General features: G+C 34.6%; 5 protein-coding genes and 4 non-coding genes across 13 annotated transcripts; 8 read left to right on the top strand and 1 right to left on the bottom strand.

Moving 5' to 3' along the window:
- Nucleotides 1–451: 451 nt before the first annotated feature.
- On the top strand, nucleotides 452–523 carry TRNAP-UGG. Its single transcript has one exon. It is a non-coding gene; the product is annotated as a tRNA-Pro (tRNA).
- A 98-nt stretch (nucleotides 524–621) lies between these two features.
- On the top strand, nucleotides 622–1398 carry LOC103875187 (50S ribosomal protein L12-1, chloroplastic). The gene has a single exon (XM_009153669.3). The coding sequence runs from the start codon at nucleotides 679–681 to the stop codon at nucleotides 1246–1248; it is 570 nt and encodes a 189-aa protein (XP_009151917.2). The 5' UTR covers nucleotides 622–678; the 3' UTR covers nucleotides 1249–1398.
- A 247-nt stretch (nucleotides 1399–1645) lies between these two features.
- LOC103875185 lies at nucleotides 1646–6784 on the top strand. 5 transcript variants are annotated; one of them, XM_033273067.1, is made up of 4 exons: nucleotides 1646–5850; nucleotides 6189–6329; nucleotides 6409–6470; nucleotides 6564–6784. In XM_033273067.1, exon 1 carries the CDS (start codon nucleotides 2212–2214, stop codon nucleotides 3799–3801), a length of 1590 nt encoding a protein of 529 aa, XP_033128958.1. In that variant the 5' UTR covers nucleotides 1646–2211; the 3' UTR covers nucleotides 3802–5850; nucleotides 6189–6329; nucleotides 6409–6470; nucleotides 6564–6784. The 5 variants fall into 5 exon arrangements, with proteins under 5 accessions (XP_033128958.1, XP_033128960.1, XP_033128959.1 ...); XM_033273069.1 differs by having other exon boundaries at nucleotides 6246–6329; nucleotides 6409–6784; XM_033273068.1 differs by lacking the exon at nucleotides 6409–6470.
- LOC117126330 lies at nucleotides 4526–4619 on the top strand. The gene has a single exon (XR_004448905.1). It is a non-coding gene; the product is annotated as a small nucleolar RNA snoR1 (small nucleolar RNA).
- LOC117126343 lies at nucleotides 4766–4855 on the top strand. Its single transcript, XR_004448915.1, has one exon. It is a non-coding gene; the product is annotated as a small nucleolar RNA snoR8a (small nucleolar RNA).
- On the top strand, nucleotides 5072–5167 carry LOC117126329. The gene has a single exon (XR_004448904.1). It is a non-coding gene; the product is annotated as a small nucleolar RNA snoR1 (small nucleolar RNA).
- Nucleotides 6785–9175: 2391 nt separating the features above from the next.
- LOC103875184 (probable phospholipid-transporting ATPase 8) lies at nucleotides 9176–15425 on the top strand. Its single transcript, XM_009153667.3, has 11 exons — nucleotides 9176–10414; nucleotides 10546–11049; nucleotides 11130–12577; nucleotides 12641–12917; nucleotides 12998–13086; nucleotides 13174–13282; nucleotides 13365–13595; nucleotides 13673–13798; nucleotides 13878–13976; nucleotides 14056–14247; nucleotides 14626–15425. The coding sequence occupies exons 2-11, from the start codon at nucleotides 10654–10656 to the stop codon at nucleotides 15244–15246; spliced, it is 3588 nt and encodes a 1195-aa protein (XP_009151915.1). The 5' UTR covers nucleotides 9176–10414; nucleotides 10546–10653; the 3' UTR covers nucleotides 15247–15425.
- A 249-nt stretch (nucleotides 15426–15674) lies between these two features.
- Nucleotides 15675–17802, top strand: LOC103875183. The gene has a single exon (XM_009153666.3). The coding sequence runs from the start codon at nucleotides 16715–16717 to the stop codon at nucleotides 17510–17512; it is 798 nt and encodes a 265-aa protein (XP_009151914.1). The 5' UTR covers nucleotides 15675–16714; the 3' UTR covers nucleotides 17513–17802.
- A 1308-nt stretch (nucleotides 17803–19110) lies between these two features.
- LOC103875182 (NADPH:quinone oxidoreductase) lies at nucleotides 19111–20778 on the bottom strand. The gene is made up of 3 exons (XM_009153664.3): nucleotides 20523–20778; nucleotides 20243–20434; nucleotides 19111–19595 (listed from the first exon to the last, which is right to left on the bottom strand). Exons 1-3 carry the CDS (start codon nucleotides 20617–20619, stop codon nucleotides 19294–19296), a joined length of 591 nt encoding a protein of 196 aa, XP_009151912.1. The 5' UTR covers nucleotides 20620–20778; the 3' UTR covers nucleotides 19111–19293.
- Between the last annotated feature and the right edge of the window lie 2479 nt (nucleotides 20779–23257).

The following is a 23257-nucleotide window of genomic DNA, read 5'->3' as shown; positions in this document are numbered from 1 at the left end:
TCTATGAAACTTGTCACGACCGCTAGTAAATACAACCTAAACAACGCATATTACGTTTTCTCAATGTTTATACCAGTGCTCGGAAAAGTATTGTGATTGTTTCAAAAAGCTTGAACGTATAATATGCTCAAGTAGCTAAAATTAGGAATGGATATCTCTAAAGTTTGAAGAATGTACGTTTTATGCCACCTGTATTCAGCATCCTTAACCATTTCATCGCTTGTATCACAATGTTCTAGAAGATCGATGCTAAACACACAAACAACATTGTAGAAGAGGTTACGAAGTGATTACATTCCTTCAAAATTATTAGTTCTAGAAGACCGATGCTTCTCTTGAAGTGAAGGTATGTCTCACTACAAAACACTGTACAAGAGGTTACCAAGTAATTACATTCCTTTACATGGTATCTTTTCAAAATCAAATATATAAGAAGCAAACAAAACAACAAGGGCGTTTGGTCTAGTGGTATGATTCTCGCTTTGGGTGCGAGAGGTCCCGAGTTCGATTCTCGGAACGCCCCTTCCTTTTTACTTTCTTCTATGTTCATAAGCGCATGATAGTAGACTTATACGCATATATTTTATTGCCCAAACTACCCCTTATCCTTTGTCATTTTATCCTCGCCTTTCTTCATCTCATACACATTCAGAGCGAGAGAGAAGGAAGAGAGTGACAATGGCAGCGACGACTCTCTCCATCACGACCCCAATCCGCTCCTCTTTCTCTCCCACTCTTTCCTCTGCACATCACTTCTCGTCTCGTTCCACCTCCATTTCCTTACGCTTCGGTTCTTCTCCTCCCACGCTCACCCACCGTGCAACCCACCTCCGTCCCATCGCCGCCGTCGAAGCCCCGGAGAAAATCGAGAAAATCGGATCCGAAATCTCGTCCCTCACTCTCGAGGAAGCACGCATCCTCGTCGACTACCTCCAGGACAAGTTCGGCGTCTCTCCCCTCTCCTTAGCTCCCGCCGCAGCTGCTGTCGCTGCTCCGGGAGACGGAGCTGGTGCGGCGGCTGCCGTGGAGGAGCAGACGGAGTTCGATGTGGTTATCAACGAAGTACCAAGCAGCTCGCGTATAGCGGTGATCAAAGCGGTGAGGGCGTTGACTAGCTTGGCGTTGAAGGAAGCCAAGGAGCTCATCGAAGGGTTGCCGAAGAAGTTCAAGGAAGGTGTGACCAAGGATGAAGCTGAAGAAGCTAAGAAACAGCTTGAAGAAGCTGGCGCTAAGGTTTCCATTGCTTAAAGTGTTTTTAGCAAGTTTATAAAAAAATGTGTTCTTTTTCGGAATTTCATGGATCTTTTTTCGCGTGTTGTCAGTATAGTTTGCGTTTCGAATTGTTGATTCCGATTGGAGGAAATGTTGAAAACTTTAATCAATTTGCTTTCCCTATTACTGATTGTGCCTTGCTCGTTATATGCACATAACGTGTTCGTTGAAATGCCTAGGCCTTAGCTTAGAAGAAACAAAACAGTATTTCTTACAAAACATGATGGTTGCGTTTGTGTGAATTTGATACACTTCTACAACAAATCTTATACTTGCTAGTTTTGTAAACTCATACTCTTGTCTAAATCTAACCGCAAAAAAGAAAAAAATCGAATCGGGAAAAGAAAGAGCGGTTGATATACATAAAATCCACATAACGGTTGCGTTTGTACAAATCTCATATACTTTTGTCTGAATCTAATCGCAAAGCCGGTCGGGAAAAAAAAAAAGAGAGAGGTTGACACATAGCTTGACGTCAGAAAACAAGAGTCTTTAAGATTTTTTTTTTTTGTTTAAGAAATAAGAACGTACGTAATGACACGATGTCTAGAAAAATAAATAAATAACGTACGACGTGATAACACGAAACGAAGTTTCTAATAAATAGTTTAACAAATCAAAAGCACCAATCACAAAATATACTCTTTTTTTTCCTTTTTTTTATTTCTGAACACCAACCCTTTTTTGTTTCCTTCTTAAGTCGAGGAAAAAAAAACAAAAACTTTCCGCCGCAGGAAACGAAGAAGAAGCTGTTCTTTCTCTTCTCTTCTACCTTCTGGTAATTTGCTTACTTTTCTCGTGAAAGGAGAAACCTTCTGTTCGTTGGTTTCTTCTGATCGTTGTCGTTCTTTTTCCTGATCATGTTTTGTTTTGTTTTGCCTTTGGTGTAGTAGTTTAGGTTGTGTTGTGTGTTACGAACGAGAAGACTCTTCAGTTTCGATGGGAAATTTCCTAACGACAGGTTCTAGGGTATCTGAAAACAGAGAAGAAACTGACATGAACGGTTCGTCTGAGGATGAACCGAAGTCAAACGATGTTAACATGGAGAGTGTTAACGACTCTGGACCAGTTGAAGATTATGTGATGAGTGAAGCCTCTTCGTTGCTCAATACGAAGCAAGATCATTCCAGAGATGGGTTCCATGTAGGAGACTTTGTGTGGGTACAAGGAGTCAACCGTCACCAATGGTGGCCTGGGAAGGTTTATGATTCTTCAGATGCTTCTGACTTAGCTTTGAAGCATATGCAGAAAGGTACATTACTTGTTGCACTTTCTTGGAAAGAGACCTTTGCTTGGTGCACTCCATCGCAGCTTAAACCGTTTATAGAGAATTTTAAAGACTTTTCCAAGACGAGCGGTTCCAGTAGCTTTCTCAGTGCTGTGAGAGAAGCTGTGAGAGAGATTGGTCAACGTGTTGAGAACCTGTTGGTGTGTGACGAGGCTTTGGTTAGTCCTGTTGCTGTGAACTGTGGAGTTAAGGAAGGAGCTCTTGTACCTGATGTTAGAAGAGAGACTTTAACGTCCTTGGTTCTTGAAAAACCTGGGATAGTTCTTGAAGATGTTAAAAGCCTTGCCAAGGAAGCTAGTTTTGGTGATGTGTTGGAGATTGAGGTTTTGAAGAGGAAAATATCTGCGTTTTATCGGTGTAAAGGAATGTTTTGTTTAGCTAAATATGATGATGAGAATCCATATATCATAGGACTTGAAGACAAAGAGGATGAGTATACATTCAAGAAATCTTCTGGTCAGGAATCTTTAAGAAAATGCTCTAAGCATCCTAGTAATAAAAAGAGGAAACATGGTGGTGAAGTTTCTAAATGCTCAAATCATTTAGAAGAGAGTGAGAAGAAAGAGGAGTCAGGTATTGATATAGTTGTTGATTTATCAACTCCACTGTCTTTACTCTGCAAGAGGGTAAAGGTTGATGATGTTTTTTCAAGTGTTGAAAGGAACAATGGGAGTGGCGAGACTATAGTGCACAGAGGTAAGAGAGAGAGGAAGAAAAGCAAGTATCTTTCACCTGAATACATGACAGACTTTAGTTGGAGCAGGAGAAAGAGCAAACTAGAATCTGAATCAGCAGAGAAGATGACAAAGAGTCCTGCTGAAAAGGCCATTAATTTTGTTAGCTTGGGAGCTACAACAGAGGAGATACTGGAGCTTATCCGTGCAGCTTCCCTCAGCACACAACATTCACAAGAGTGTAAAAGCTCGTATGACATGATAAGAGAGTTTGCGTCCATTTACCGAAGCTTTACATATGTTACTGGAGCCAATTACAAAAGAAACGGTTCTGATGAAGATAAGCAGCTTGAAGTGAAGGTGAACAAGAGAGAAACACCTGAAAACACAAATGAAAAGAAGGGAGTGACGGATTTGGAGTGGTTGAAAAAGAAGCTTGAAAAGATGAGAGCATTGTTGGACGAATCAGAGGGAGGAGAGGTTAGGGAAGAGTTGAAGATGAAACTTGAAGAGGAATCAAGAAACTTGCTAGACAAGGTAAGGAAGATGACTGTTTGTTCATCTTAACTTGTAGGATGTTATGTTTGTGTATTAGTTAAAGACACTAGCTTTTAGGAGGAGCATTGAGCTTAATTTATGCAGATGAGCATTCAAACCTTTTGTTGTAGTCAAAAGTGTCTATTGCAACCTGAACTTTATCGTCTTGCCTATTTTCTTCCCAACTTTGAATCCATACCGAACTACATAAAATTTAAAATAATACATAAGCACGATTCTGAGAGTTCATGTAGTATTTTTGTTTAGTTCAGTATGAAATATGCACTACTGTAAAGTTTGTGAAGGAAAAGATAAAAGTTCATGTAGTATTTTTGAGTTTTTATGCAGTTCAGTATGGAATACACACTATTGTCGGGTAGGAATAAGCACACGATAGGTAAAGTTTAGGTTGAAATACACTTTTCTCTTTTCTTGTATGGATTGCTTTGGCCCAATGGGCCTTCAGTCTGAATCTTGTGATAATTTGAATATAAAAGTTTGACCTACCTAAGAGTAGCATCCATCACTAACCCGGTAAAGGAGGCGGCTGAGGGAGTACTGCTAATATTGAATATAAGCCCACTGGTATCTATAAATAATGTACCATGATTTAACATCTTCACATCATCAACTGAAACCAAAACCCTAATACGTATACGGTCTTTCTCCGCCGCTTGGTTGTTTTTTTCTTCTCTTGTTCATGAGTTTTTATTTTGGTTTTCTTTGATTGTTGATTTTTGAAAGTAATGGTGATGGCAAGGATGATTACTGCTTAATTTCTGACACCTCTTGTATGAGAAGAGCTTGATAAACTCTTCCTTGAGCACATTATGCAAATACTCTGAGCCTCCAGTTTTTTTTTCTTGACTGTTAATTTTTTGGTATATATCGTTTTAATTTTTTTTTCTAGAATTGTTTTGTGAATAATCTTCACATCTAGTTTGGTTTAGTATTTAAAAAAAAAAAAAACTGGATCTGGAAAATTGAGGGGTAAGATGATGCGATGATTGTAAAAGTAATTCCTCGTACTGAATAGCCACTAGGCTTTGTAGACTCACATTACACCCATAGAATATGAGCATCTTCACCCCCTTTTTCTTCTTGTAATCAATTTCTTTCACATTTGATAAGTATGTCTTTGATGTTTTTGTTTCAAGATTTTTTTCTTCCAATCAATTTCTGTTTGATACCTTTGATTGAGTAGGCAGGATTTTAAATTTTTTATTCAATCAACGTACCATTTTGTACTAGTTTTGTGTTATATTCAAACTCAAGTATTAGTTGAAACGTTTTTGTCTTGGGCGAGGATGATGATTGCTTAATTATTTCTGACACCTCTTGTATGAGAAGAGTCTGATAAACTCTTCCTTGAGCACATTATGCAATACTCTGAGCCTCCAATTGGATTCATCATGGAACATGAAACATAACACTATAACAGTTTAGTCGAGAAACATGTTGTCGCGTGGACATTTATCCTAAACAAACAATTAAGTATGTCATTTAAACTTAATCTAGTTTGTTAAACACAGTTTGAAATTTCGGTATTGGAATATAAATCTTCAATTATCTGAATAATGTTAAATTTGTGTTGAAAAATGAATGTTCAAACTTTTGTAACAGCACGTAGATACAAGTAAAACGAATAATAGTTAACAAATCCTGATTTTATTGGGAAAATTGTTTTTTTAGAGCAAAAAAATGTAAACATTGTCCTAATAGAATAATCCCAACCTATAATTGTCTCATTAAGCTAATAATTTTGAAAATCCCAGTTTAGTCCTTCGAAATACAATTTTAAAACTAACTGTATTAATACATTAAATTAATATATAATATACAGAACCAATTAAAAAAAAAAATTTTAAAAAAATTCCCAAATCAAAACCCCTAACCCTAATTATTTCAGTCTCGTTCTCTAGGCCTCTCTAATTCTGGTGGGGACAAAGTCAACAGGTCTCTATTGGTGGGGAGACAAAGATACCGACTCAAATCTCGTCTTCTCCGGCGTAAATCTCTTCTTCTCCGGCTTAATATCTTCTTCTCCGGCTTAATCTTATTCTCTCATGTAAAACGAAGGTAACATCGACACTTCTCATTCCTATTTTGTTTTAAATCTTCTTTGCATGTTCTTTAAGCGATAATAGTTCTGTGTAAAGCAAATAGATTAGTGCTTCTGTATATTTTTTTGTGTTCTTATCAATCGATTTAAGAACACACCAGTCTGTTATATGTGTTTGTGTGTTCTGTTGTTATCAATTTGTGATTACCATAAGAACCTACAGTTAATCTATGTTACATGTGTATGTAATCTTAACAATTTGCTTTACCATACGGGTTTGTCAATCGATATTTTGAAGAGATTGGTTAGTTTTGATTTTGTGTCATTGTTGTTGATGTTGGTATCGCCAGCGCAGACACTAGAAGATATGTAATTTGGCACTAATCCTGGTACTATCGGGTTAATGGGTCAGTTCACCAAACCGTTGGATCATCTGAGTTTGTACTTATGAAGATAAGGAAGGAGATATGATGCTCGTTGGTGATGTTCCATGGAGGTAAAAGAACTAAAAACCATCTCTTAATGTCTGATGAATGATTTACAATGATCTAATCTGGGTTTTGTATATATCTTAGAATGCTCATCACCTCGGTGAAAAGGCTTCGTGTGATGAAAACGTCTGAAGCTAATAGTCTCGGTACGTAGACTATCTTGTCTTGACTTATGACATTGTTTGTTGAAACATATAATGAAAAACTTGAACTAAAACATCTTAGTATATAATATGCAGGATACTTGTGAAGCAAGTAAAAGGAAGAAACAGAAGCTAGGTTGATCTTATTCAGTTTGTGATGTTTCTTTGGTTCTTCTAATGTTCTTTAAGGGTTTTTTTTTGGCTTGATGTCTTTTGTTTTACTGTTGCTATTACTATGGAAGAGAATGCTCTTTATTTGTTTTACTACACTGTAAATATTTGAAGCTTGTCTAATATCATTTTGTGGGTTTAGTTTATGAGTTCACTAACTGATCCAAGAAACAGATCCACATGACATCAAATGTGTTAACATATTTACTTTAGTGCTTGACGTTTCAATCTCATGGGATTCTGAGGACATTCAAAATTAATGATATAGGCCCCGAACACTAAATCATATTATACATATATCATCCTCAGCACGAAGAAGAATCTGATGGAAGATTCATACAAACAGACAAGAGTTAGGTAGATAGATTGTACCAACCATATGAAAAAGCTCCTAACTTTGTGAAAAATTAAAGGAAAATTTAGGTATTTTGAGAAGAAAGGCCAATAAGTGTTTTTTTTTTTCAAAAAGAAAGGCTAGTAAGTGATCTTTTATTAACAAATTTGATTTTTCAAAAATGGTAACATAATATTTCCACATATTTTTGTTTTTTTTTTGTTTAAAAAAACCGGTTTTCAAAATAGGAAACTGAATATTTCCAAATATTTTTTTTCCTTATTTTTCGAAACAGATTATTCTTATCCGTAGAATACAGTTAATCTGTAGAAATCGATTTCTATATATTTTTTAGAATTTTTGTAATGTGTAGATTTTGATTTCTACATGTTTTAGATTTACAGTAAATCTGTAGAAGGCAGTTTATACTTGTTTTAGATTTATAGTAAATATGTAGAAGTTGGTTTCTACATGTTTTAGATCGGTAGGTCAAGCGCGGAATGTGTATTCTAAATATTTTTAGAATACTCTTATTTACGTAGATCATGTATTCTAAACATTGTAGATTCAATGAAAAAAGTAGATTTTGTTTTCTACTTTGTAGAATGTCAATTCTACTTTATTTAGAACATAATTTGAAATTATGATTTAAACATTTCTAGAACTGAAAAAAAATACCACTAAGTTCATATAGGTATTTTATTAGTAGTTACTATTTTTCCAATTTTTTTTTGTTTGTAAAACTATTTATTTAATTTATTTTCAGAAATATTAAAGGATATTATAGGTAAAAATGGTACAAATATGAGAATAGTCTAAAGGGACATAGTTTCCATTTTTTTGCTCTAAAAAAACAATTTTCCCGATTTTATTTTACTAATTCGGTTAAGAAACATTTAACATGATTACCACCCAAAAAAAAGGCAGCTTTTTTTTTGTCTCGATAAAAAGTCAGCTAAGCTTTGTACGATCAAAGTATTTTGCACGCGAAAAATGTAAAAGTAAAACAGTAAAAAGCATCGCCTGATCTCAAGTTACCCGAAAATGTAAAAGTAAAACAGTAAAAAGCATCGCCTAATCATTTGAGTGACAAGTTACCCATGGATTTTTAGAATAGTGGTAGTAACGTATTTGACAAGCCTCCTGTGACACAGCCACATAAGTATTCGAAAGACAGTGGATTTAATGGGCTTGAGAAAACTTCTTCTTACAGATTCAAAAGTCCATGTGAATTAGAGTTTAAATGGAAGGTGAATATTAAGCGGGCGATACACGTCAAGTGGAGGAACCGCTTTTGTACTTCCATTCACCAATGTTTTTAAGTTAATGCTCGACTGTCTTTATAAAATAATAAAATAATCCTGAACCGCTAGCAGTTCTAATACATGAAGAAAAATTGTAGAACCACTATCAACAGTAAAATACAACAAATTTCGAGTGTTTTTTTGTGTACAAAACTTCTGTGTTTTTTTTTAGAAAATAATAGATTTATTTATGACCATTGTGAGTTTTGATAATGTCATACATCAATTTTTTTATTATATTCCTATAATTCCATATTATGTATATATTATATATCATTTGAATGACTTATTTTTATGTTATTATGTTTTGTACTAGAAATAGTTATACTATTTTATCAAAAACATAATTATTTTAAACAATATATGATAATATATACAATTATTTTTAATTTAATTTTCAAAAAAAAAATAAAAAAAGACATATGTTTGAACCGTTGGATCCACACTTGTGCCGTTAGATTGTTCCGCTCGATCCACTTTTATGTACTGTTTATTTTAGTTTTGCTTTTCCTTTTGAATAATAGTATATATGCTTGTAAATAAACTGGTTTTGAAGCGTATTTGACCAACTTATTTTCTTGTGAGTTTATATTGTTTCTTACTTACGTATATACAAATATGTTTTGTATAATATTTAAATTACTTATGTGTTTCGGTCTGGTTACCCAAACCACCTTAAACTTGAGTAATATAATGACCTTTTGACGACCAAAAAAATTACTTATGTGTTTGTTAAATTATACTATACTAGGTATGCATAAACATTTCATAATTATTTATTAATACTTAGTAATTAAAAACGATAATGGTATATAGATATAATTTTAAAGCTCAAAACAATTATATATATGGTTAAATTAATTTAATATTATATTTTGAATAAAAATTTATAGTTATTGTATTTATATAATTATTTTAAAAACAGCCAAATCAAATATATACTAAATTTGAAAACTCAAATAAAAAATATATATTTAAAATAATTTTTTATTATAATTGAAGAAAATTTTATATTTTTCATTCATAAAGTATTTTAAAAATAAATCTTTGTAATTATGAAAATAAATAGTATTACAATTTTTTATATATTAATTTAAATTAGTATAATACTTTGGACCACTTTTTATACACTTTCACCATTCAAGCATATGTTTTGAACCGCTAGATCCGCTAGATCCACACTTGTACCACTCGATCCGCTTGATCCGCTCTTGTTCTGCTCGATCCGCTTAATACGCTAGATCCGCAATGCTTGATCCGCTTTCTCCATTCGGAGCCTTAGACTCTCCAAAGTATTTTGTGGTAGTATATCTGAAGTTAGTTTTTTTGACAAAGTATATCCAAAGTTACTTCTAATGTTTGTTTCATTTGTTCAAATCTGTAAAGTAACAAATAAATGTATTATTATTAGACGAGACTGGTAGGTGTTGAAACCGTGTTACTTTATAAAAATTCAATACAAAATTCCATAACAATTGTAACTTTTCTTCACTTTATAACTCAAACAGCAACTTAGCGTGAGCTACTGGATTTTATCTTGATAATATTTTTGCTTTTGAAGTTTTTCCTTTTATTTTTAAAAAGGATAATCTCATGGACCATACCGAATTAATGACGAGTACTGATTGTGTGTAATGAATCAGCAAAATTTCCTAAAGTGGAAATAGCTATAAATTAAAAAAAGGTGCAACTGCTAATCTACAGTCTACACCTAACACCACCGTTACATTTTTTTTTTCCAAACGATCAGTCAGGAATACCTTAAGATATTGTCACGTGTCGAAAAGTCACGCTGGACTCGTTCGAAGACTGACAAATGTCATCAAGTCTTCACGGATTCGTACGGGGAAATAAATACAGAAAACCTAATAAAAAATTTAAAATAAAGATAAGATAAAGACATAGAAAAATGTTAGAAGAAAAGTGAAAATAAAATTTAATTTGGGGGAAAATGCTCTCGTCGTTCTCTCGTGTCGTTTACTTAGCAAAGAGGCAAAGTTCGAGAACTGTGTTCAGAGCAAGCAAGCAAGCTCACACTTCTTTCTCTTTAGTATCTTTCTTTCCTTTATTTTATCTTTTTTATTATTGTCTCTCTGTTTCTCTGCAAGGAGTTAAATCTTGGCAACATTTGGAACCAAGTAAGGGATCTTTCAGACATGTTTTTTAATTATTACATATGTTTTTTTTTTGTTTTCTATTGAAATTGATAGCTACTGTTCTCTGTACCTTCTAGATTTTCCTTATCTGATTCTCAGTTTCTTCTCCTCAGCTAATACATTAGTCCATGGATTCATGATCTGCTGTTCGATTCCACAACAAAAAATGGTTGTTCTGTCTTTTTAAAGAAAAGATCTGAACTTTCTTTAGTTTTGGTAAGATGGCTGGAGAGAGAAGACACAAAGGGATGCGTTTGAGCAAACTCTACTCATTCAAGTGTCTCAAGCCTTTCTCCAAAGAAGACCATTCTCAGATTGGTTCAAGAGGCTACTCGAGAGTCGTCTTCTGCAACGATCCCGATAACCCCGAGGCTCTCCAGCTTAACTACAGAGGGAACTACGTTTCCACCACCAAGTACACAGCTGCTAACTTCATCCCAAAGTCTTTGTTCGAACAGTTTAGAAGAGTCGCAAATATATACTTCCTAGTTGTTGCTTTCGTTTCCTTCAGCCCCTTGGCTCCTTACACTGCCCCTAGCGTCCTTGCACCGCTCTTGTTTGTCATTGGTGCTACTATGGTTAAAGAAGGTGTTGAAGATTTGAGGAGACGAAGACAAGTACGTTTATTATTATTTCTTATAGCCAATTGGTTTTAAGTTGGAAGAACTTTTACGATATTGTTTCTTTTGTCTATTAGGACATTGAAGCTAACAACAGGAGAGTTTTAGTCCTTTCCAAGAACGGCGAATTTAGTGAAACAAAGTGGAAGAATCTCAGAGTTGGTGATCTTGTGAAGGTTCACAAAGACGAGTACTTCCCAGCTGATCTTCTCCTTCTCTCATCAAGCTACGAAGACGGAGTTTGCTATGTAGAAACAATGAACCTCGACGGAGAGACCAACTTGAAGCTAAAACACGCCCTGGAGATAACATCAGTTGAAGAGTCTTCTATCAAGAACTTCAGAGGAGGAGTGATCAAATGCGAAGACCCCAACGAGCATCTCTACTCTTTCGTGGGAACGCTTCACTACCAAGGACAACAGTACCCTCTCTCTCCTCAGCAGATGCTTTTGAGAGACTCAAAGCTTAGAAACACTGATTTCATCGTTGGAGTCGTTGTCTTCACGGGGCACGACACTAAAGTGATGCAGAACGCTACTGATCCTCCTTCAAAGAGGAGCAAGATCGAGAGGAAAATGGATAAGATTGTCTACATTCTCTTCAGTATCTTGATTGTGATTGCTTTCACTGGTTCAGTCTTCTTTGGGATTATAACGAGAAGAGATGTAACTGATGATGGGAAGAAGATGAGGAGATGGTATCTTAGACCGGACAGAACCACTGTCTTCTACGAACCGCGGAGAGCTGTTCTTGCTTCCTTCTTTCATTTCTTGACTGCGTTAATGCTATACGGTTACTTAATACCAATATCGTTATACGTTTCGATTGAGGTTGTGAAGGTGTTACAAAGTATATTCATAAACCAAGATCAGGAGATGTACCACGAGGAAACAGACAGGCCAGCACGTGCAAGAACGTCTAACCTCAACGAAGAGCTCGGTCAAGTCGACACAATCCTCTCAGACAAAACAGGTACCTTAACTTGCAACTCAATGGAGTTTGTGAAGTGTTCTATATCCGGAACTGCTTACGGCCGTGGTATGACTGAAGTAGAATTAGCCTTGAGGAAGCAAAAGGGTATGAGTATGAGACCTCAAGATGATGAGATAAAAGCGAATCCAACGAAGTCTGTTAAAGGGTTTAACTTCTGGGACGAGAGGGTAGTCGATGGGCAGTGGATTAACCAACCAAACGCAGAGCTCATTCAGAAGTTTTTTCGAGTGTTGGCTATTTGTCATACTGCTATCCCTGATGTGGACGGTGAGAGTGGTGAGATTAGTTATGAAGCTGAGTCTCCTGATGAAGCGGCGTTTGTGATAGCTTCTAGAGAGCTTGGGTTTGAGTTTTTTGCAAGGTCTCAGACTCATATCTCCTTGCATGAGATTGATCACGTGAGTGGTGAGAAAGTAGACAGAGTGTATGAGCTGCTTCATGTCCTGGAGTTCAGCAGCTCTCGCAAAAGAATGTCTGTTATTGTGAGGAATCCAGAGAACCGGTTGTTGTTGCTTTCCAAAGGAGCAGACAGGTTTGTGGTTTGTTCCCTTTCTGGTTAATATAAGACATCTTCTTATGTCATGTTTTTTTTCAGTGTGATGTTTGAGAGACTTGCTAAACACGGACGCCAGTTTGAGAGGGAGACGAAGGAGCACATCAAGAGGTATGCAGAGGCAGGGTTAAGGACGTTGGTGATTGCATACAGAGAAGTAGATGAAGAGGAGTACAGAATGTGGGAAGAGGAGTTTCTGAATGCGAAGACTTTGGTGACTGAAGATAGGGATGCTTTGATAGATGCAGCTGCTGATAAGATTGAGAAGGATTTGATTCTTCTTGGTTCTACTGCAGTTGAAGACAAACTCCAAAAGGGTGTAAGTATAACCAAAACAGACTATAGGCTACCTTTTTCAGTTCCTGTCTTGGACTTACTTCTGTTGTTGCTTTTTAAAAGGTTCCAGATTGTATTGAAAAGTTATCTCAGGCTGGGGTTAAGATATGGGTTTTAACCGGTGATAAGACAGAAACTGCAATAAATATAGGGTAAGTCCAGACTTCTTCTCTTGATTCTGTCTTTTTTTTTGGGTTCTGTAATAAGTTCAAATGTAATAGTTGTGATGTTGTTGACAGATATGCTTGTAGTCTGTTAAGAGAAGGCATGGAAAAGATATTGATAACTCTAGATTCACCTGACATTGAGACTCTGGAGAAACAAGGAGACAAAGATGCTGTTGCAAAGGTATGCACATAACTGATAAAAGCTTTATGACTTTCCATGTTTATAGGACAATGATGAGAGTTGTTTTGATGTTTGTGAATAGGCTTCTTTTCAGAGTATTAAGAAACAGTTAAGAGAAGGAATGTCTCAAACAGCAGCAGCAGCAACAACAGACGATTCAGCTAATGAAAAGCCGGAGATGTTTGGTTTAGTGATTGATGGGAAGTCCTTAACTTTTGCATTGGACAAGAAGCTGGAGAAAGAGTTCTTGGAACTTGCGAGTCGGTGTGGTTCTGTTATATGTTGCCGGTCTTCACCAAAGCAAAAGGCTCTGGTAAGACTCATGTCACACACTTTGTATTATGTTTTTCACATTAAAGTAATCTGAGGGGTAGAGTATATATACGTTAGGTTACAAGATTGGTAAAAAGCGGGACAGGTAGAACAACACTAGCCATTGGAGACGGTGCAAATGATGTTGGAATGCTTCAAGAAGCTGATATTGGAGTTGGTATAAGTGGTGCTGAAGGAATGCAGGTAAACATATTTGCTTTTAGCTCTTCTTGTGTCTACTGTAAAATGTTCATTTAGAGGTTTTAAAGTCTTCTGTTTACAGGCGGTGATGGCTAGTGATTTTGCCATTGCTCAGTTTCGGTTTCTGGAACGTTTGTTGCTTGTTCATGGCCATTGGTGTTATAGACGAATAGCAATGATGGTAACACTCTTTAATAAACTGAACTTACTTTTGAATCTTTGTTCTTTTATTTCTGATTGTATTTTTTTGTGAAATTCAGATATGTTACTTCTTCTACAAGAACCTCACGTTCGGATTCACGCTGTTTTGGTACGAAGCTTATGCTTCTTTCTCTGGTAAACCAGCTTATAACGATTGGTACATGTCTTGCTACAACGTTTTCTTCACTTCGCTTCCTGTCATCGCTCTTGGAGTCTTTGATCAAGATGTCTCTGCTCGCCTTTGTCTCAAGGTAAACATTTCTCTCTTTTTAAAAAAAAAATCACTTTGGGGTTCTTGATTTTACTAGTTTTTGGGTTGTGTTAAGCTCCGGTTTTTTCCGGTTCGGTTATTATCAATATCTGAAAACAACCTAAAATCTATTTTTCTTTAACTGATGAAAAACTAATGAAATTGACAAACAAAATCAAAATATATAAATTATTCAAAAAAAAAAATTCAAAACTAGTCAAAATTACAGAAATAAACTACGAAAGTTTCTAAAATATTCTAAACTATCTATTCACCTTAGATTTAACTAATTTTGAAATCTTTTATAACGGTTCGGATCTGTTTTTAGTTTGAGTTGGTTAAAACGCCCATGCCTAATTTCTTGTTTTGATTTCTGCAGTATCCGTTACTATACCAAGAAGGAGTACAGAACATATTATTCAGCTGGGAACGTATCCTTGGTTGGATGTTAAACGGAATCATAAGCTCGATGATCATCTTCTTCCTCACAATCAACACAATCGCCTCTCAAGCTTTCCGGAAAGACGGTCAAGTAGTTGATTACTCAGTTCTTGGAGTCACAATGTACTCTTGCGTGGTCTGGACCGTGAACTGCCAAATGGCGATTTCTATAAACTACTTCACTTGGATCCAGCACTGCTTCATTTGGGGAAGCATAGGGGTTTGGTATCTGTTTCTTGTCATCTACGGTTCTCTTCCTCCGACATTCTCAACCACAGCTTATCAGGTCTTCGTTGAGACTTCAGCACCGAGTCCCATCTGTTGGCTCACCCTCGTCCTTGTCACGTTCTCTGCTCTCTTGCCGTATTTCACTTACAGGGCGTTTCAGATCAAGTTCAGACCCATGTACCATGATATTATTGTTGAGCAGAGGAGAACAGAACGGTTTGAGAGTGGGACCAGGACGGCAAGTGCAGTTTCTGGTGAGCTTCCTGTGCAAGTTGAGTTTACTTTGCATCACCTTAAGGCAAACTTGTCGAGAAGAGATTCTTGGAATTGATTCGTATTTTACGCAAAAGAGTGAATGGTAATATTGTAAATATAGTGTGTTTAGTTTATACCTAGCTGTCTTTAACAAGTTTTAAATTTTTATTTAGATGAAATTTGTATGTTTTAGAGTTGTAGTTATACATCTGCAATTGAAAAGAATTCAAATAAATTGATTTTTTTTTTATGTTATTCTAGCTTGGAAAATTATCATGTTTTTGATTGAAAAAAAACACATGTTTTTCATTCATAGAAACACTTATGTATTCCAGTAAAGGACTATTGCTAATGTATCATTATTGTGTGTGTTTAATTGTTTGATTCGTATTGTGTGACAAGTTTACAGATGATTATTCCTTCCGTCAACATTGTCTTCCCTATTCTTAATGCATGATAAGTTAACTAGCATTTGATATTTGACAATTACTCTAATAATAACATAATAGTATATGTCGATTAACATTTAATGCGCATCGTGTGACGATGTGGTCTAATGGTGGAAGAAAATGAAATGCGAAAAAATCTTTAATTTGATTCTGATAGCGATTCAAGTCAAGTTAGCTTCGCTCATAAGAATTAGTCAAGAAAAGTGACAATGACATCTAGAAGTATTTATAAGTATAATAGACAATGTACGTATACGTGCCCATGTGAATCGTATTTCTTAATAGCAGAGTCGAATCTATTGCTTTCAATTATATTTTCGTGCCTGAGTAAATCAAACAAAATAAATTATTTGGAACCTTCGTTTTCGAGAAGCTAAAGATTTACAAGAAAAGAAATAATATAGAAAAAGAATGTTGATGCAGCGCAGCAGCCATGATTCATGGTTCTTCTTGCTTTGTCAGCAATTACGTCGCATTTCCTTTATAATGGGCTGCTTGGACTACAATCAAACTTTTCAACACACAAATAGTAATGCATCACATATGAAATTAATAGATATTCAATATTAAGTATATTACTTAATCAGAGCGCAAGTGATGATTGATTGATCCTTATAATATCCACAAATTGAAAAGAAAAAAAATACAAATGGGTCCAAATAACTAAATTGTATTATTATTCTGATTACAATTGGCTGGCTGGTATTTATTTAACAATAGTTTATCATCCATAATATCATTGTCAATTCAATTGATTTCAATGTAAAAAAAAAAGATCTACACAGAAAACCTCCGGATCAAGTAGCGGGATACGATTCTAGAAAGTCCACGTTATAGCTTTGTGATATCATATAGTTTTGATGCAAAATTAAAAACTAAGCATCTTTACACATAATAATTACTGAAATTGCCATTCCCATGTGCCACAACCACTCTCCTATATATACGGCTGTTTACACAAGAAGACAAAACAAAACTCCATTAAACAAAACCTCTCTTCTTTCTCTCACGCTCTTTTCATTTGTCAACTGTAATCGCCGAGAAGAAGAAGAAGATTCACACACAAGAGAGTAATAAGAGAAGCTTCTTAAGAAGATGGAGAAGAATCAGAAGATAGATGACGGTGACTATAGTGCCTCCACGGCGTCGTTTTCGCCTAGCTTCAGCACTTACTCCGGCGATAGACTCGCCGAGATCGCCGCACGAGTCGGCAGCGAAAGTTATAAAGAGAACGGAAACGAAGAATTCGAGTTCGCGATCCTCCAGACGCCTTCTTCTTCCTCCTCCGGCGACGGTGGACTAGTCTTCCCTGTTTTCGACCAGACTCTCCTCTCCGACACTTCCGCCGCCGTGGAACGTGAGGACGTTTCGCCGGAAGCGGTTGCGACGCCTTTAAAAGATCTGTTCCTCCTGGAGCGCAACGACCAGCCGCCGCCGCCGCCACCGACGTATTCATCGTCGTCGGAGGACGAGGAAGATGATGATCTAGACACGATACCGAGCGAGATCTACTGTCCATGGACGCCGGAGAGATCAGCGGCGGAGATGTCTCCGAGCGGAGGATGCAGAAAGAGCAAATCGACGGGGTCGTCGACGACGTCGTCGTGGTCGAGGAGACGGTGGAGAATCAGAGATCTGTTAAAGAGAAGTCGCAGCGACGGGAAACAATCACTCGAGTTCCTAGATTCCACGACTTCATCACCTTCTCCGAAGACTACTACGGTGGTGAAGAAGAAGGAGAAGGAGAAGGTTTCAGCACACGAGAAGTTTTACTTGAGGAACAAAGCTATCAAGGAAGAAGACAAGAAAAGATCATATCTTCCGTACAAGCAAGATCTTGTCGGACTTTTCTCCAACGTTAGCCGTTTCAGCAAAACTTTTCCTCCTTTCTAATCTGATCTGATCTGATCTGATCTGATCCATAACACCAGACAATGTCCTCTCTTCTCTTTGGATCCATTCGGTTAAACTTTAGTTTTTTTTGTTTGTTTTATTTACTTTCTAATAAAGTATAACTAGTTCACATTCGTATCTAATAAACTATAGTTTATAAAAGATGTAGTAGATGACTGTTTAATAAATACGTCTTCAATTATATCTTTTTTTTTTCCTGCGTTTGTGCAATAGTTGATCATGTTCATACGATGTTGTTGTAATTTTTTTAATATAATTTGGGTTCAGTATTTGCTGTAAATGTAGTTGCAGATATTAAAAAGTGTCAAAGTTTGCAAGTTGCCACGTGCTTTTAATCAAGTGTGCACTTCTAGATGTATTATGTTTGTTGAGGGAGGATAAATGGATAGGGAACACGAATGTAAATGAATATAGATGGACATCATACATCATATTATGACACATGTACTACTTTATTTCTTTAGATTTTTTCTTTGCAAAGGAAAAAAGTAATGGACCGTCTTTTCAATGCCCGCCATCTACTAACTGCAAAGGTTTAATGTCTTTGATAAAAATCATTTTCGCTTAGGACATCTCCAATAGAACTCTATTTTTTTTATAATTTACACAAAAATAGAATAACTCTATTATAATGTAATTTTTGCTCCAATGGTATTACTCTATAATTGAATTACTCTATCATAGAGTAAAATATAGAGGAATATTATATTTTACTCTATATTTGGAGTGAAAAAGTGATATTCCTTTATATTTTACTCAATAATAGAGTAACTCTATTATAGAGTAATAATATTGGAGCAAAATTTATACTATAATAGAGTTACTCTATTTTTATGTAAATTATAGAAGAAAAAATAGAGTCGAAATGGTGTTAGAGTAGAGTAAGCTACAGAATGTAAGTAGTAGTACACATTCATAACTGGGCTACGTACGAATGATGTTTTCTTGATTAAAGTAATTGTCTAGGCCCATGATCTACATACAGACTATAGAGTATATACCCCATTCCATAGGCGTAAACAGTAAACTATATGTACACATTCCTAACTGGACGACATCATTATTAAAGATTAGTGTAGTTATCATAGACGATCTTTTTTCTGAATTTGTGGATGCAGCTATGTAATATTTACAAACGTTACTGTAAACATTACTACTCCCTGCACTACTTCCAAATTCTATTTTACCATTTCTTTCCGAGTAGTTTCCAAAAGTCTGTTGTGGAGACCAAACTCATGCATGCGTTTTTAACTGAAATCATTGATTCCACTTCAAGACTTAACTTCTTTGTCTCTTTTATGAATTAAGTGCAAATTAGTGGGGGGTTTTTTTTCCTATCTAAGTGGGATTTCGGAAATTAGGTGGAAAATCTGTACTAAAAGATCATATATGCTAAAAAGGTTATAGTATACTTGAAAATATAATTCAACTAAATATATCGAACATATATATAAATTACACAAAAATGTAAAATTAACTTATACTTGAAAACAAAAACAACCTTAAAAACTTATAGTATAAAACAGTGGGAATGTTATTTTCAATGCTAAATCTATCACTTTTAATTTAGGAGGAAAAATGAAACAACAAGAATCACTCGTTTAATAAACACAGTTTTATCATGTAAACACATACGACATTAATCAGAAATATAAATTTACATAGGATAAGTGGCAATGTTTCTTATCACAAGAATCTGACATTATTTTCATCACACGAACATCAATCTCTCACACAAATGATCAAGAACGGCCCTCCACTTATTTACCTTGAAGTCGCAGAGTAAACGCCTGTAACGAGACAAGGACTTGTTTTAACCTCTCCCTAGCCACTTCATCGACCAAGTTTCCTTCTGCATCGAACTTCTGAGGCGGCTGAAACGCATTGAGAGTAAACTCCGGTTTGTTGATGAAATGAAGATCAAGGAACACTCCAATCTGTCGAAGATGGTACTGCGACCTTCCTCCACCAAAACCTCCACCGGTGCTTATGATGGCAGCAGGTTTGTCAGCCCAAACGTTAGGTGACCTTGAAGCCCAATCGATCGCGTTCTTAAGTGGAGCTGGTATATCAACAAGGTAAACAGATTGAACAAAGTTAATAGTCATGTTGCATTCCTCCAACACTAAGTAAAAGTTTACAAAGCTAACAGATAGAATCAGAGGATGCATCCCTTGGAGAAAAGATCCCACATCGATCTTTCGAAGTGGGATCTTCTCTCCAACACAGAAAAAAAATCAATATAGTTTGGAACTAACATAAGAAACTTCTCACGGTCGCAACTCACAAGCCAGAAACACTCAAGAGAGTCTTCATAATTTGAGCATTAGCTTGGTCTCAACTCTCAAGAGTTCAGACGATTAAGCTCAAATCAATAGTTCCAATCAGCCTATTAGCATATGGCTAAGAGACATAAGACCAATATCTTATTTATGAATACTTTTTTTTTTTTTTTTGCTAAAATTATTGATGAATAGTAATACTTAATACACCATAACCCTGCAATTTTCAGACATCTCACATCACATGTATTAACTACTTTCTACGACACAACAACGTAAAAGAAACATACTGTCTTGTCGGGAACCGATACCATGGAGTATTATATAGTATAAACCAATTCGTACACAAAGCTAAGAGAAGAAACCTCAAACTAGAGCTTTTTAATATAAAGAATCAATCTTTATGGCAAAGAATAAAAAGGGTTACCTGAGACAGAGAAGTTGTACTCAGGGGAAGCGAAGAGAATGCTGTCGGCTTCAAGAATCTTCTGCCGGAAAGCTTCGACGACGGGAGGGTAAGTCCCGTTGGATTCAAGATCGGTGTTGATCAACGGCAACGGAGAGATGTCTATATGCTCAATATGCATCCCCGGAACCGATTCTTTCGTCAACTCCATCGCTGATTATTAAAATTCACAAACGTTATAGCAAAAACGAAAACCTCAAATATTGAGGAGGAGAGTGTTAAAGAAAAGGAATATATATACCGGCGCGGAGGAGACCGGTGTTGAAAGAGCCTTTCCGGAGAGAACCGGAGATTGCAGCGACTTTGATTAGTGGCTTTATCGCCGTTACTGCCTCCATTTTTCTCCGATTAGAGCTGAAGAAGGAAGCGATGAGATTAGAGTTGGGTGGAGGAAGCGATAGAAAAGAAAAAAAAAGATTCCACTAATCTAGTGCTGCTCCTCTTGTAGAAATTCTACAATGGTTTAGTGACTAATGACATCGCCGGTTTTATTAAACTAGAATTCGGCCAAAAAAAACACAAACTTTTCACAAATTGCCAAAGAAAACATGTACTCGAGCCTGGCCAAAAAAATTATTTACTAGACGTTAAATGAAACGATGTCGTTTCATCTCATTTGAAAACGACATCGTTTTACATGATTTGAAAAAACGATCATGTAAACCCTTGGATTCGAACTCGGGTTGGTTGGTTCAAATGACAAGGTCTTTTACCACTGGGCTAGTGGAACTTTCATTGTACTTACTAACATGTTTACTTTTATTTAGTACTGATTGAATACTAAAAACTTAAAAAGATCTTTAAAATTCCAAAAAATTGAAAAATAAGAAATTTTTTATAAAACTAATTTTGAAATTAAAATTGAAAATAAATTTCATTTTTCTTTTTAAAAAATAAAACCTCTTCCAAAATTTTCTAAAAATTAAAAAGATCTTTAAATTCTAAAAAATTGAAAAAAATAAAGAATTTTTTTAATTAATTTTGAAACTAAAATTGAAAATAAAATTTTATTTTTCTTTTAAAAAAATAAAAAAATCTTCCAAAATTTTCATAAAATTAATTTTGAATTAAAATTAAAATATTTTTTTCTTCAAAAAATCAAAAAATCAAAAAATCTCCAAAATTTTCATTTTTTAATAAAATGCAAAAAAATTAAAGTTACAATTATCAACTTTTTATGTGTGTATAATTAATTTCAACTTTTAGCAAATGTATTAAAAATTGAAAATTTTGGAAGATTTTTTTTTTTTGAAAAGAAAAAATAAAATTTTATTTTCTATTTTAATTTCAAAACTAATTTTATAAAAAATTTCTTTATTTTTTTAATTTTTTGGAATTTTAAAGATCTTTTTAAGTTTTTAGAAAATTTTGGAAGTTTTTATTTTTTTTAAAGAAAAATAAAATTTTATTTTTAATTTTAATTTCTAAATTAATTTTATAAAAATCTTCTTTATTGTTTTAATTTTTTTGGAATTTTAAAGATCATATTAAGTTTTTAGAGAATTTTTTATATTTAATATGTACCAAATAAAAGTAAACATGTTAGTACGTATATTGAAAGTGGCAATAGCCCAGTGGTAATATACCTTGTCAGTTGACCAACCAACCTAGGTTCGAATCCAGGAGTCTACATATTTTTAATTTCAAATCATGTAAAACGACGTCGTTTCACTTAACGCCAACAACAAACGACGTCAAATGTTTCTGTTAAATTTGTTGACGGCGTGCTAAATTGGCAAGTCAGCGAAAACATTGTTAATTAATTCTAAAATCAATGAAAATTTGGTGTTTTTTTTTGTCAGCCCAAATATTCATGTTTATTTTAGCAATTCGTGCAAAGTTGAGGTTTGTTTTGGCCGAATTCTCTTTATTAAACTAATATTTTTTAATCCAAAGGCAGAAAGATAACCGGAACAAGCTTTTGAGCTTACCGAACCTTTAACTTTTAACATTTTTTAAAGACAAAAACAAACATCTATATTCTATTAAAATTAAAGTACAAAATAATATTTACCTAATTTTAAGTGATTTCTTACATAGTTTTATTTCTTTTTAAACTAATTATAACCACTTCATTAATTGTATTTTCTAATTAATTCAGCTTTATTTATTACAGAGTACAAAATAGAACTTATATATTTTTAAGTATTTTTATTAAATCTTTTACTTTCATTTTTCACTCTTCCTAAATACTTCATTAATTATATTTATCATAATAATCAAGAACATTTATTTTATGTGTTAACCAGAATAATTTCACAAGTTTTAATGAAATTGATTCACTTATAACAAGAATTCAACTGACCCATTTGGGTACGGATCATTTTTTGTATAGGACTTTTGGGTTTAAAATTAAAATTTGTTTGGATATTTTATAAATTTTCAGACGGAGTTCGGATTCGGATCCTTCTAGATCCGGATAGGTTTGTAGGAATATAAAAATCCAAATAACTTATGTATTTAGAAATGTCATTAAATGTTTTATTAAAATGCAAAAATTAACATCATCAAACTCTAGTATAATTTATAAGTTAAGTAACATAGATTTGAATAATTAGGAAATGCCTTCAATCTGAAGTATTCAAATTACAAATTTTCATTCAGTATAAAGGTATTGAACTAGGGAAATAAAACCAAATTCAAGGCCAAACATAAAAATAGAGAGAATATTTATAATTTTATTATATTCTTCTTTTGTATTTAGAAATGCCATTAAATAATTTATTAAAATGTAAAAATTGGGCGTGCGGGTCAAACTCTAGTATAACTTATAAGTTAAATAACATAGATTTGAATAATTAGGAAATGCCTTCAATCTGAAGTATTCAAATTACAAATTTTCATTCAATATAAAGATAATAAATTGAACTAGGGAAACAGAACCAAATTCAAGGTCAAACATAAAAATAGAGAGAATAATTGTAGTTTTATTATATTCTTCTTTTGTATTTAGAAATGCCATTAAATAATTTATTA

Source organism: Brassica rapa, chromosome A06 (genome assembly GCF_000309985.2).
Source record: "Brassica rapa cultivar Chiifu-401-42 chromosome A06, CAAS_Brap_v3.01, whole genome shotgun sequence".
Classification (NCBI taxonomy): domain Eukaryota; kingdom Viridiplantae; phylum Streptophyta; class Magnoliopsida; order Brassicales; family Brassicaceae; genus Brassica; species Brassica rapa.
This window is presented reverse-complemented; position numbering and strand designations above follow the sequence as displayed.